Genomic DNA, 14,683 nt, shown 5'->3' with positions numbered 1-14,683 from the left:
TGAAGGTCCTTACAAAGTTTCTTTATAAAAAAATTTTGGGTGCTCCGAGGCGCCAAGTCCATGGGCTAATACACACGAAAAACTAAGAAAGTCAGGTAATTCCTAAAAGTTGGCTCGTAAATGAGAAAATATGCGTGAAAAAAATGGTGGGATTGTACGTAATGGTCCCCTAACTCATTATAGAGGTACTCATAAAGTTTTTTTTAGAAAAACCCCCCAAGCGCTACAAGCCATAAAATCAATGGATTAATACACATGAAAACCACAAAAGTAGCATAGTTCCTAAAAGTTGGCCCCTAGATCCAAAAATATGCCTTAAAAAATGGCGATATTATACGTAATGCTCCCCCAACTCATCACGGTGGTCTTTATAAAAAAAATTCAGAAAAACCTTACCACGCCACAACGCGCCAAATCCATGGACTAGCTTATGAATATTTTGTGATCAGACAAATTTCATTGCATAACTTTTATAGAACCCTCTATATGGAGTTGGAGGAACCGTATATACTTTCTCACAATTTTTAGAGTCTATTTTGGACATTTAGGGGCCAATTTATAGGAATTAGGCGATTTTTCTTAATTTTTCGTGTGTTAACCTATGAATATTTTGGTGATATGATTTTCGAACGATCTAAACTGTGAAACTTTTACGGAACCCTCCATAGGGAGTTGGGGAAGTAGTACGTACAGTCTCACAATTTTTAGAGTCCACAATAAAAATGTATACTTCATTAACTACAAGACGACGACAACAACAACAACATACCAGTGTAATCCAACAAAAGTGGAAGTCTAGAGATGATAAACTGAACACAGACTTTACCACTGCCTTGGAGTAGAGAGGTTGCTCCCGATAGACCCTCAGTTCAAGGAAAATACAGACCAAAGCAGTATAGAGAAAGAAGTATTGAAATGGAGAAAAGCCCTGGCAAAATATATAGATAACCTATCAAATCATCCTAAACAATAGTCATAATAAGAAACAATAATAGAAGTGTAAAGAGCCCATAGATAATAACCGAAGTCAAAGGACAAGAAACTACAAGAGTAATACCACGACTAATATTATAGACAAATAAGCGAGACAATGCTCCGGTCACATTGTACCCTTTGTATTTAGGTGTGTACTTTTAAACACTACCATCAGAAAAAAGTTTCTTAACATCATAGTAATGTCGGCTTATGGAGACGCGATAAGAGATAAAAAAAGACGGGAGGAAGTACAACGAAAATGCTACAGTCTAGACTGCATTCCACCGGCAACTACAAGAGTTTCTCCGGTTACATAAGCTGCATCGTCTGAAGCAAGATAGGCAGTAGCTGCAGCCATGTCTTGTGTTGTTCCGAGCCTACTGAGTAATGTCTTAGCCTCCAATTCTCTCCTCTATAAAACAATAAGCGTCCACTTAATAAACTGTGAACTCGCGATCAGATATTTTAACCAACGAGAGATAAGACATCTAACAGTAATGCGAACTTACCAAATTAGCATCCCCTGTGATGAACTTAGCGAAATGTGTGGGTACAAAACCTGGTGCAACACAGTTCACACGAGTATTCGGAGCCATTTCAGCTGCGAGAGCCTGAAATGGCACAAGAAATTAGAAGGAAACTAAAAAGAATTCAAGAACTTCACTGTATGGATTTTTCTGAGGCCACTCTTTAAATTTTGTCCCCATTAGCATAGTGGACTAAATTTCGCCTTTAAAAGTAGTTGGATGAGTTTTTGTTTTTAGGCTAACGGGGACAGAATTTTTAAATAGTTCCCTGGAAAAAAGCCATTTGTATCGTAACTTAATATGCTAAAAATGCCACGATAAGTACCTTGGTCAGTCCAAGAAGAGCTGTTTTTGTTACACCATACATTCCCATGGAAGCAGGTGGTCTATAAGCAGCAATAGATGAAATTATAACCACCGAGGAACCCTTCTGAAGGTAAGGAGCTGCATCCTACAAGTATTTCAAGTAAATATTATGCACAGCGCCAAGAACAATTAAAAGTAATATTGGGACAACGGAATGTAGAATAAATCAAAACATATGATCGAAAGAAAATCTTAGCATCCTCTGATTTCCTCAATATTTCTACAGGCATACATGAATATCGAACATTTTTCTCTTAAGAAGTTATTCATATCAAATGACTTACTTGAAGTAATAAGATAGCGGCTTTCACGTTGATGTCCCATAGCTTGTCAAGGGTTTGTTCTTTAGTTTCTAATATTGTAGCCACGGTAGGATTTACAGCAGCATTTGACACAATGACATCTAATTTCCCGTATTTCTGGAAAATGACAACTTCCAATTAGTGAAATTGGAATATAACTTCTGCAGAGCAACTGTATTATCACACAAGTCAGATTCAAATATGATTAATATCAACCGATCCACAAATGTCTTTGAGGGTTCACCGTGCCTTTTAAGTACTATAGCGTCACCGTACACTCTTTTTATTGAAAGTTTAGTAGGTGTTTCATCAATAATTAAGAAGATTAAAATGAGTGAAAACAAATTTATCATGTTTTCTGGAAATTTACTAGTCATTGTTCTTGTTTTCAGAAATTTCTAGGGTCTGAAAATGCCTATTAAGACACTGACGCTGGTTTATTGAATATGATTCCTCAAATGGTCCATTTATAGCCAACAACGAGAGAAGCCATTTTTAAGAGAGTGAACAACAACCACTCTAATATGATGAAACGGTTAGACTCGCCTGAGAAACTCATGAGCGAAGAGCAATGAAAAAGCATCTCCGGGTATTCACTTTACACAGAAAGAGTTTGCTAGTCTAACTAAATGGTTTACTAGTCTATGATATTTCTTTCCACTTGGCTAAGCCTTGGTGAGCGGAGCTAGTTGGTACCTGTGCTAGTGAGAGAGATAGCAGGTATCTGGTGGAATAATCGAGACGCTCACCAGGTGGCCCCCATATTACCTTTATAATTTATTTATTTTATCTCACACTAGAAAATGAATACAAACTAACTAGTTTCATTCATCAGCAATTTTTTCCTGTAAAGAATTCAAGCACCAATCAAATTAATACACATGCATATCGCGGTTCCAATAACTTTCGGATTATACCAAATCGACCACAGAGAGAAAGAGGTCATTAGTATCTTGTAGATAATATACCATACATTTGAACTCAAACTTCTGAATTTGATTAATTGAATAAGTGATAAAAATACACAAGTTGCATACCTGAATGGTCTTGTCGATCAAATTCTTCCTCTGTTGTGCATTTGATACATGACATACTACTCCAAAAACTTCAATTCCTCGATCACGGAGTTTTTGTACCGCTTCATCCACATTTTTCTGTAAAACGAACAGATCAAAAGAACACGCCAAGTCAATACACCAAATGCATAAACAAGCAACAAACAACCATGTTAGTATGTTAACACTAATATCTACAAATGGAATTCTTCAAGCACAACCATTTGGTTGATTTGTGCAAATATCCCTTTTAACATTTCGATTCTGTCTCTATTTTAAAAGTTCTTCCACTACAGCAATATTTTCATGTAGTCTAACGTTTTCTCGTGAGATTTTCGATTTGCTCAAAAAGGATCTTTAAACCATGATCTAAAAGGTCCATAAATTACAATAGAAATAAAAAGAGGATCATTTACGATAGCTGAAAATTACTTCAACCATTTTAGATAGACAATCAAAACACAGAAAAAGGATCAAACTTTGATCAAATTACAAACACACAGATCAAAGAATTCATATAAACAAGACAATAGGTGATGAAATCATCAAATTATGCAATAAAACACAGAAAAGGAACAAACTTTGATCAAATTAGAAACACCCATATGAAAAATTCACAAAAAACTTTACAGTAAATCTTGAAACACCTCAATTTAAAAAAAAAAGTAAATCTTGAAACACCAATGTTTGCATATCCATAAAACACAGAAAAAACATCAAACTTTAGCTAAAAATAGAGAGACCCATATGAAGATAACACAAAAACTTGACAAAGAATTATATAAAAACCCTCAAACACAGAAAAAGATCAAAACTTTAGCCAAAATTAGAAACACCCATATGAAGAATTCACAAACTTAACAAGTAATTAGGAAAAACAACCAAGAATTATTAATTATTACAACACAGAAACATAAAATAAATAAATAAATTTAATTTTATTATATCTTTTTAAAAAAACAAACCTGTTTTCTAGAGGAGATAACAACAAAAGCACCTTCTAAACCAAGCCTTTCAGCTATACTAAATCCAATTCCCTGTGTAGAAGCAGTTATAATTGCTACTTTTCCTTCAAATCTTTGGCCTAATTTTTTATCCATAGTTGACTAATAAGCTCAAAAACACTTTTAATTTTTTTTAGAGAGAAAAAAATATCAATTTTCTTTTTTTTTGGTAATAGAAATGTATAGCGAATTCGCTTTCCATGGTGACTCATCAGATTATACAGTGAAATCTTTAGCGAACTGATTTAAATAGGCTTTTTAGAACTGTACCCTAAAATTGCGAATATAGGTCAGTGCTTTCCTTTCTTTTCCCTTCCTCGTTATTCTTATTGTATTGTCATATTTTTATTGGGATGAAAACAACGCTTTCGTTGGAAGTGTGCGAATTTTGATTACCAAAATAAAGTGATAGGATTGAATGAGAAGTTTGTTATGACGTCCATATTAATTAATGTTTAATATTAATTCTTAAAAATTAATTACTATTAAAGTAAGATATGCTAGTACTTTTTTTTGGTATGTCAAAATAATAAGTGGAAATAAACATTTTTTTTAAAAAAAATAATGGACAAGTAAAAATGAACTGGATGGTTGTTACGTACTGTTTTCATAATATATCATATTCTATTGTATTGTTTTTAATGATTCTAGTGTTTAAATAGATAGTATCGTGTTCTGTCTTTAGATAATGTCGCACATTCATAATTTGAATGATAGACTTACCAGAAAGTAGAGTACAGAGTGTAGCTACTATAAAAAGATAGGATAAACGATGAAATATGATTATTAAATAATAAATAAAGATAAAATGAGAAGCAAACAATAAGATAACGATGCGATCACATCAAGTTAGTTGTTAAATAAAATGAATTTTTTTCATCGTTACCTAATAATGGATTTAAACGATACAATACAATAGTATTTAAGCAAGAATCAAATCAAACATTATATTTAAACTATTAATACAATAGGATAACAACCATCCAAACAAGGAGAGAAATAAAACTTAGGGATAAGGAAAAAGAAGTTGATTAAAGTGAATTAAATTTCTAGGAAACATATTTAGGGATTTTGATTTTTTACTTTTATTGGAAAGTCGTTTTCTTCTTCTTTTTTTTTTCAAGGAATTTGTTTCCCTAAAAACAATATTTTCTAAAAAAATTGACCAACCAAGCACACCCTAAATTAAGAATAATTTGACATAAAAATTGAAGGACAGTGACATATAAAATTAAGCACTAATAATAACAGATTACAAAAAATGGAACTGCCAATTTATCACAACTTTGAAGTAAATGAAATATGGATTCACCAGTGCAAAGAATGCACAAATTTCAGTAAATACCTCAAAGATAAAACTAACATTCTGAATCATCATTCATCTAAATTTTTTTTAAAAAAAATTAAGAGCTTTTTATTCATAAGGATTTCTGAAGTTCTTCAGAAGCTCAGGAATGTCATGGCTAAGCATATCATCCACAGCTTGAATCATTCTAGGCTTCAATTTTTCGAAATCGGTGATGTTGTAATGACCCAAAACTTCCCTAAAATGATCAACACTTGGAAAATCGCCTGCTGGTAAACGAAACGCTTTCTGGACCTGTGTCACAAATGTACATTGAATGTTAAGCATATATCTGAAATGTAAAAGAGTTCCCTTAAGTGTGTTGAGAAGTAGACCTTTTCGAATTCGTTGTCAAGATTCTGAATGAGCTTTTGTTGTGTTTTGGACTTGCCCATCAGTGCTGGCATCTCCTTCTTAAGATGGCTCATAATGTAGGCATGTATCTTAGCGGCTCTTGCACGTTTAACAAATTCATTGATCTGAAATAGTACAAAAGTTGTATTAAGAATCGTAAACCATCTGGTACACAATGTTGATCAAATAGAAATGTCAATGGACAAGAAGAGGTGATCTTACTCGACGGTCACAAGCCTTCTTTGGGATATCTATCAAGTCATCAAGAAGGTCATCTTGTTCTTTCTCGAAAAGACCCTTTCCCATAGAACCAATAGCTTCTTCATTAACAGGTTTATCGTTGAAAGAGCTGCAAAACCAAAAGTTGTGAGAACTTATTAGACACGATGCACAAAAAGGTGTTGGTTATGAACTTAGCTTCATTTATTTTACAATTGACATGCTATCCAGTGATCTAGTCACTTTGTTAAAAACATAGAGAACTATAGAAAGAAACACCTTCCTCTTACCCTATATAGACTCGCACAACTTCAGGTGTGTTCAGAACTTTCCCGAGAGACCACATCAATGCACCATAAACTCTCATAAGCTTCCATTAAAAAAAGAGAAGGTGAAGAAACTTTTAGCATCAAGCCAAATCATTTTTGTGAAGTAGAAAAAAGCAAAGAGAAGACACGTGTGTATTGATAATCCTCATATCTTACTTGTTGTGTATCAACTTGATCTGCCTTGTTTAATACAACACGGATTTTGTCTTCATGGCCTTTCAAAGATGATATAACTCGTTTAAATTCATCACTAATATCAAGTTTATGTGGGTCGAACAAGAGGAGTATCATGTCACATTTGGCAGCAAACCATGAAATGACACCAGTAAAATCGTAACTCCTCTCTGTCCTTTGCTTCTCTCCGGATAGAACTCCGGGAGTGTCCACAAATGAAATATGGTCAAGGAGCTATTAAGGAATAAACATAGTTAGACAAATTATTAAATTATCCTTCGTTTATACGACAAAAGTAAAAGAAATTGCTAGATGTTGACTCACAGAATGTGGCAACTGGGAACACTCAAATTTTGACAAAAATGCTCCACCAAACTTTGTCAAATCAGTGAATGGCATCTCGGCGTGAACAGCAATAGTGTTGCCAGGAATGCTCCTTTCATCTGGACCAGACTGAGCAAAAAATAACTGTAAGACACTAAAATGAGAAACTAGTACCTTAAACAAAGTATACAACAATCAAATTGCATCGTTGATGTAATGCCGTGAAAATCTCATTGGAAAGGGAAGACTGTAAAAGACTGTTAGTGTTACAACAACTACTACTACTATTACTACAATGAGCATTAGGAGATAGTATCTTTAACCAACGGCATAAGACATGGAACAATTATTATTCCCTATTTACCGTAACCACAATAAATCTGTCGGTTGTTGGCTCTGGTCCAATATGTGCACCTATTTCAACCAAAAGAGAGAAGAAAAGAACAAACATTAGGTATATATACTGGCAAACAAAAGTACAGAAATTGGACAGTACTAACCTGGATAATTGCACTTTAGCAAGTGTTTGATAAAAGTGGTTTTTCCTGTTGAGTATTGTCCCAAAAGCATGACCATAGGCTTGGCATCAAAATCGCTCTCCGTCTATGAAAACAAGTAAAAGTAAGCATTCAGAAATACAAGTTAAACATCTATAAGGTCGTCGGAGAATACTACTATTAAGACATAATCAGTATGTTTTTCATCCACTCACCAGAGCAGGAGATGCAAAATCATTAAAGCGGTAGGTAAGCTCTAGTGGCTTCAACTTTTCATTGTATAGTTTCTTCAAACCATCAGTTACAGATGTAACAGCAGTGAGGGAAGGCTGGATCTGAATCAGAATCCAAACGAAACAATGTCAAAATTAAAAATGAGAAAATATTCAGATGACCAGTTTGTAGTAAAGACACTACTACTACATTGAGGGACAAGGCTTGGCGGAACTTTTGGTTCTCCGAGTTAGTCAAGTTACTAAGAAAAGAGACAAAATTTGAAAAAATAACACAATGCTCAATATGGAGTATGTAAACTAAGATAGATTTCATATTAACATCCCAAGGAAATCAGAACTCGCCTTCTTTCTAGATTTTCTGGAAAACATGCTGATTGGTGACGGTGGCCGCACTTGTATAGTTCCTGTATGCTTTTTCAAGTTAGGCAATTTAACCAAGACAGCTTATGATTCTTTTTATTTGTGTAAAAGCATCATTGATGTGAAATGACACTTTATACTGACCATTTGTTCCACTCAGGTTTTTCATCAACGATCCACTAGTTTTCTGTGTGGCAAAAAAAGAAACCATTCATAACCAAGGGCTTATAGTTCTCATTTCTCTATAAGAAAAAGATGAATTGTCAAAGCACTTACGGAAAATAAAGCATCCAAGCCTTCCATCGATGGAGGACTCAAAAGCTCCATATTAGCTACAAATATCAACGAGAATTAAGTCAACCATGAAATACTCAAATGTTTTCATCACCATGACAGCCAATTGATTACTATGTTAAACAAAATACATTCTAAAACTTATAAAACTATAAAATGTGCATAATCTTTTTTGGATAAACTGATGCAATAGCAAGTATGTTCACTATAAATTTACTTTATGAAAATTGAGTAGCCCATTAAGCAGATAGACAGTAATTCCTTTCAAGAGTATATAATGAACATGAACACTCAAAATAAGATAGTCATTTAAGAAATATTTCAATGATAATACATCCTCTGTTTAACACATTGACAGTAAAATACGGCTAAAATATTATTTGAGCTTAAATTTAACCTTGTGACTCTCTGACCCTAAATGCTTCAAATGGATTATAAATAATGATCAAGAAGCATTACCTTTGCTCTTAAGAAGATCAGAGCTGAGTTCAGATCCATCTTGTGCCAAGGAGATCAACTACAATAAAAGAAAAAATGAATTTAGCTTCTATTTGATCAATTTAGACAGAAGTTATAGAAAGAAAGAAAAAAGCTAAGTGCCAAATATGACCTGCATTGCAGTGACAAACTCGTTGAAACCCAGAAAACCTTGTCGTTTAGAATCTGCGATTGCCCAAACCTTCATACACAAAAATTGAAAAACTAGTGATTTAACACTATCACATAAGGTAATACATCTAGCAAGTCAACAAAGAAGCAAAAGCTGCTAACACAGTCCAAATGTTGCTTTAAAACAAAAAGAGAACCTCAAGGTTCCCTTAAACTCATTGCACACTGAAGGACTTTTATGCTGGAAAATAGCAAGACCAGTCTATTTTCATTGGTTGGGAATTTTCTTTGATGATAAAGATAGTGGTATATATATATATATATATATATAGTTAACCAAAAGATGGCAATGTAAATGACACTTACATAAAATTTGAATTAAGCAATCACTACTACAGAAGTTACTAATGAACACATAAATAACTTCTATAAGAACGAAACACTACACTGAAGTTCAAAGATGCACATGTACATCTATGTCTCTATATGTGCATTTGTTATGTGTATGTATGTCTACAAATCATATATATAAATCAAAAAGGCTTAGAAGGTAAACAGACCATGTATTCAAAGTAAAAAAATCATGAAATTCATTTCTACACCAAAAAAGGGACAAAAATCAGAACAATTGCACAGAAAAACACTACCTGCTTGAGTTCAGGCCTTAAATGGATGACTCCTAAATAAATTTGAATATTCAAATAATCAACCGATAAACAATTGCACACAGATTACTAATCAACAGATAATTAACAAATACACAAGCAAAACACAATGATGAAGTTCAAAAACGACCATAAAATCATATACGATCACTATGTGCGCGCGCCTACATGTGTGTATGTATAAATCAGATATATAAACAAATCTCACCTTACAGACACACGATAAGCAATAGAATATTCAAAACAAACTATTATAAATTTCATTTCACCAAAAAAATTGACAAAAATCAGAACAATTGCACAGAAGAACACTAACCTGTTTGAGTTCAGGCTTCGACAGATTCGACAACGAAAACAACTTAAAAGCATCATTTCCTGTAATACGACCATCTCCATCTGCACACCGAAGCCAAAAAAAACACAGCGATTGCATTTTTTTTCAGTAATTTCATCGAAAAATGAAAAACGAAGAGTTGCTCAACAGAACAGATGAAAAATGTTTAAGACGAGAACAGAAAATCGCACCTGAATCGGCGAAATTGAACCAGTTTTGGTAGATCTTTTCATCCTCTTTCGTAAACGAAGCAACCGGAACTGATACAATCTCCATTTTTGCGTTCTTTGCTCTACGGAGAAGAAGAACAGTATTCTTCAGTAATTTGAAATTTGAAAAACCCCGAAAATTGCGGCCCCTTTTTATAATAGATACGGACACTATTTTTGAGGTGTTACCAAATTATGAGAAATTATCCAGTAAAATTATACGGCTATTTATCATCAAAATATTTAGAATATTAAATCTTGGTCATCCATTATATTTGAATCTGAGATCCAATTTGTTGGATAATTTGTTCGATTCTCTTGATTTTTTCAAACTGATGGCATAGAAAGAGGGAAAAAATGCCCATAAAAATAAATAGATTTTATAATTTTATTTATTTACGGAATTCATGATTTACATGTCATAAAAAATAATTTAATTTGTCCAATTAAACTTATAGATAAAAGTTTTAAATTGGGTGATTTTGTTGATACAAAATAAAGTTTAATGATTTTATTTGATAATTTCATAGTTCAGTGATTTTTTAAAATATTAACTCGATGGGGGTAAGGATATACTACTATCTTTTCGTTTTCTTCTATCAATAGGATAAACTAAATTTCATAGTCTCATTCTTACGACAAAATGACATTTTAATTTGACATGAAGTTTGAAAAGAATCAGAAAGTCTTGAAATTTGTGAACATGTTACAATATTTGTATGATTGTAGACCTTTGTAACTTGTCGTCTTGAGCATGTACTACTATAGCTATGTGTTGTTATAAATTCTTAATTCTCTATTTTAATATTTTGTTATATTAGCTAAAAACATTTGAATAAGCGACGTTTTTATAGATATGTTCGATTGTATATGGTATCTATTTCATTTATTGATGTTTTTGAGTCGATGATTTTGAAAAAAAACAACTTTTAAAACTTGTGAATTTGTTGCATAACATTTGTCTGACTTGTCGTCTTATATTATTTTTGTTGTTATAAAACTCTTTATTATTTGCAAAATAAGAAATTTAATATTAAATTATTTTCAAATAGTGTCACATAAACTTGAGTTATAAGAATTTATTAAATGGACATTTAGGTCGATTCATCATTGAAAAAATAATTAGAAATAGTTAATTTTGGAATAGAAGTGACTTGAAACGAATATTTGAAAAATGCCTTAACTTATCCAATAAAATCTCAAAATTTGAAATTCAAAATTGAAACTAGCCGAAAGAAGAGACAGCCAAGAGCGTAACACTGGAGATTCAAATTATTATAATTATTAATTTATATTAAAGTGTTAACTACTTAAGGTGGAATTACATTTTACTCGGTTATCGTTTTTGGTATAATCATATGGTATTCAAAACTCATTAACTAGACTAATTTGGTTTTACGTTGTGTAAGGCTCACTAAATGAGAAAACGTTTTTATCAGAGTTTGAATCTGAAACATCCTATTAAAAGCAGAGGGATCTTATCTATCCTACCACGATAATTCGTGTTATATTTCAAATTATTCTAACATATTCTGACCAAAATTTGTATTAAATGTAATCAATTGTTCTTTCCACAACTATAAGAAAACATTAATACAAATACTTAGTCAATGCACCTTCTAAGCAAAACACTAATATATGTTTTTTTTTCTTTTTAACTTGAGCATGTGTAGATCTTCAAAAAAGGCAACAAAACACCTGCAAAAACCATAGACAAAAGCAAAATCAGACAAATTAAGGATCATATGTAATCGAGATGCGTGAAAGCTGACTCAGACACTATAGTCATAAAAGAAAAAAAGGATCATATGAATGTGAAGCCATTTCAATTCCTTTTTCATAAATGGGACACGAAGATCACTAACTTGTCCATTGTCCATGACGTTATTCATATTGAAGTGTGTGACAATCTCATATCTTTAACACTTCCCATATGCATCCGTCTCATGAGTTATAGTCTAGTGGATGCAGAGTAATTCTGCATCCACAACACTATAGCTCGAGCAGAATATGGTTACCTTCTGTCTGTTTTCCATATGTACATCCGATCCGTTTCATGAGTTTTAGGCTGGTGGATGCAGAGTAACTCTGCATCCACCACTACCTATAGCTCGAGTCGAAGAAAGGATACATACCTTTGATTTAGCATTTTTTTTGTGATTATTTGATGAACTCATGTTTGATTGTGGCTGCACAATAGGGAATTTTGCAGCTGCTATATGCTTTTCCTCTTTAACTTTGTTGAAAATTACTGTAAATCCTTCTCCGGATTTCGGGTCTTTCTCATCCCATGCCCCAAATTTTGGTACTGATGCTGCTGATGAACAAGACTAACATACATACACACACATGAAGAAATGAAAATTAGAGACATATTGTTCCAGTTCTATTTAGTGTAACCACATAATGCGAGTAAATTTTTACTATCAAAACAAGTTCATTTTGGTAGCAATACACGAAATATGATAAACTTAGTCTCCCAAAAATATATTCGTACATCATAAGATTGACTTGTTTTAACACACTCAAAGTGTGATTGAAGTTGACTGAGAACCATGAGGTCTAATTCCCGGTGGAAATAAAAAACAAAAGCAATAGGTGATTTTTTTTCTTATTTTTCTAGGAGTTAGTTGACACAGTTACTCGATATTTGTGTTGGTGGGAGGTAGTAGATGCTCGTAGAATTAGTCAAGGTGCACATAAGCTGACTCAGATACCACCACGACTCGTTTTAACCATCAAATTCACAGACAAATCTATCACTATGACATATTAATCACTTCATCAAAGCAGAGTATTTAAGAGAATAAGAAACTTACAAGATCATCAGATGGATTTCTGCTATTTTTCATCAGTCTATTCGGACTAGGAGGAACGAATCCATTGCCACGATCGTTCTTATTCTTCTTAACATCAGATGTTCTTCTTCGTCGTGTTGGCTGGTTAACTGAAAAACCAGAAATGCTCTGACTATCCCCAAAGGACTCTGAATTTGAATTAGTCGGGCCAATACTCTTGTTTTGGCCCGACTCTGCAGAAGGATTTCTGCGATGACCATATTGGTACTGATGTTTTTCGACTAAAGGAGTTTTTGTAGGAGAAATGTTAATGCTAGCATCCTCATCTCCGCAACATGCAAAGGCCTCTGGATTCTCCTCTGGATCATTTGGATTTATCATTTTACCTCCTTTATTATTACTTTTGCGCGCATTCTCAAAATAAGCTGTGTATGGCACATTTTCGCCATCCCAATTCCCAAATTTTGGAACATGTGATCCCTGATGCAACAAAAGTACTTCAGAAGTATAAAACAACAACAACAACGCCTCAATCTTAAGCAAGTTAAGGTCGACTATAGGAATCTCAACTCAACATTATACAAATACTTGAAGTTCTCTACTGTTTCTATTGGTATAAAACAACAACAACGCCTCAATCTTAAGCAAGTTGAGGTCAACCATAATTTGTTTGTCTGGTTTTAATATAGCACGGAACTTAATAAAGTACGATGATGTCTGAGTTCTGTGGTTTTAAACTAAAGATATGTACAAGATATCGAAATGTCCTCTTGTGGACATAAACATGTAATGTGAAACGTTAACATTTGAGTTGTCAAACAAGGAAAAAGGAATTTTTTTATACGAACTAAAAAGGAAGGTAAGACAAACAATTGAAACAGAAGGAGTACTAACATGACTGAAGAGATTCAAAATATATAAAAGTAGATACACGAAGAAAATAAGGTGATTTAACATCTATCATATATGCGTCAAAAAACAATATTCAAGAGAAAATAAGATAATTAAGGTGCAAAAATATCAAAATTTTGAAGAAAGAAACATTACTTACAGCCATGAACGATATTGAAGTTTAATTCTTCTTCAATGGAAATATAATAGCTATGTATTAAGAAAACTCAAGACTTAAATTGGGACAAATTTTCCTTTTTAATTTATCTGAGATCCCAATGAGCTTTTGGACCTGCTAGGCAAATTAAAAAAAAGGTTTGTTTGGTTACATATATTTGTTTTCATTATAAATTAAGTTAAACAAAACAACCTTGGACTTCAAAATTGTCTTTAATTTCTTGGCATGAAGGAAAAAAACAAATGATCCTTAACTAAAAAAAATGATTCAATTGTTTTTTGTTGACTCATCAATTGGAGAGTTAATTGTTGGTTAGACCTATTTGTTTATATATTTCAGGAATCTTTACCAAATAGTTCGATCGGATTTATTATTTACTTGTTCTAGTCAGTATATTTGGATTATACACTTTTATTCATGTAATAAACTTAAATCCAATGATGACACTAATCAGTTTCTCAACTACATTAATAAGGCTAAAGTTCGATTACAGTTCCAAAAGGTAAACATAACGACTCAAAAGGTAAAAGCCCAAGCGAAAATGTAGAAATAGTGAAAGTAAGAACTAGGATTGACTGAAGAAGGATACGAGGAACCAGGCTGGGAGAAAACAAGATGAGAGATATAGACTTTGCCTA

At 32.9% G+C, this 14,683-nt stretch overlaps 3 protein-coding genes across 3 annotated transcripts; all 3 read right to left on the bottom strand.

Annotated features, from left to right (window-relative positions):
- Positions 1–939: 939 nt before the first annotated feature.
- Positions 940–4,397, bottom strand: LOC125844155 (tropinone reductase-like 3). Its single transcript, XM_049523414.1, has 6 exons — positions 4,191–4,397; positions 3,208–3,324; positions 2,153–2,287; positions 1,828–1,953; positions 1,485–1,586; positions 940–1,387 (listed from the first exon to the last, which is right to left on the bottom strand). Exons 1-6 carry the CDS (start codon positions 4,323–4,325, stop codon positions 1,238–1,240), a joined length of 765 nt encoding a protein of 254 aa, XP_049379371.1. The 5' UTR covers positions 4,326–4,397; the 3' UTR covers positions 940–1,237.
- A 1,117-nt stretch (positions 4,398–5,514) lies between these two features.
- Positions 5,515–10,356, bottom strand: LOC125844143 (EH domain-containing protein 1-like). Its single transcript, XM_049523403.1, has 16 exons — positions 10,161–10,356; positions 9,952–10,031; positions 8,972–9,040; positions 8,821–8,878; positions 8,344–8,399; positions 8,212–8,254; positions 8,050–8,111; positions 7,687–7,806; positions 7,475–7,577; positions 7,339–7,388; positions 6,975–7,103; positions 6,633–6,884; positions 6,438–6,517; positions 6,151–6,277; positions 5,910–6,053; positions 5,515–5,829 (listed from the first exon to the last, which is right to left on the bottom strand). The coding sequence occupies exons 1-16, from the start codon at positions 10,243–10,245 to the stop codon at positions 5,644–5,646; spliced, it is 1,644 nt and encodes a 547-aa protein (XP_049379360.1). The 5' UTR covers positions 10,246–10,356; the 3' UTR covers positions 5,515–5,643.
- Positions 10,357–11,681: 1,325 nt separating this feature from the next.
- Positions 11,682–14,061, bottom strand: LOC125844157 (RPM1-interacting protein 4-like). The gene is made up of 4 exons (XM_049523417.1): positions 14,028–14,061; positions 12,998–13,456; positions 12,314–12,508; positions 11,682–11,876 (listed from the first exon to the last, which is right to left on the bottom strand). The coding sequence occupies exons 1-4, from the start codon at positions 14,031–14,033 to the stop codon at positions 11,856–11,858; spliced, it is 681 nt and encodes a 226-aa protein (XP_049379374.1). The 5' UTR covers positions 14,034–14,061; the 3' UTR covers positions 11,682–11,855.
- Between the last annotated feature and the right edge of the window lie 622 nt (positions 14,062–14,683).

This window comes from Solanum stenotomum, chromosome 11 (genome assembly GCF_019186545.1).
Source record: "Solanum stenotomum isolate F172 chromosome 11, ASM1918654v1, whole genome shotgun sequence".
NCBI classification, from domain to species: domain Eukaryota; kingdom Viridiplantae; phylum Streptophyta; class Magnoliopsida; order Solanales; family Solanaceae; genus Solanum; species Solanum stenotomum.
This window is presented reverse-complemented; position numbering and strand designations above follow the sequence as displayed.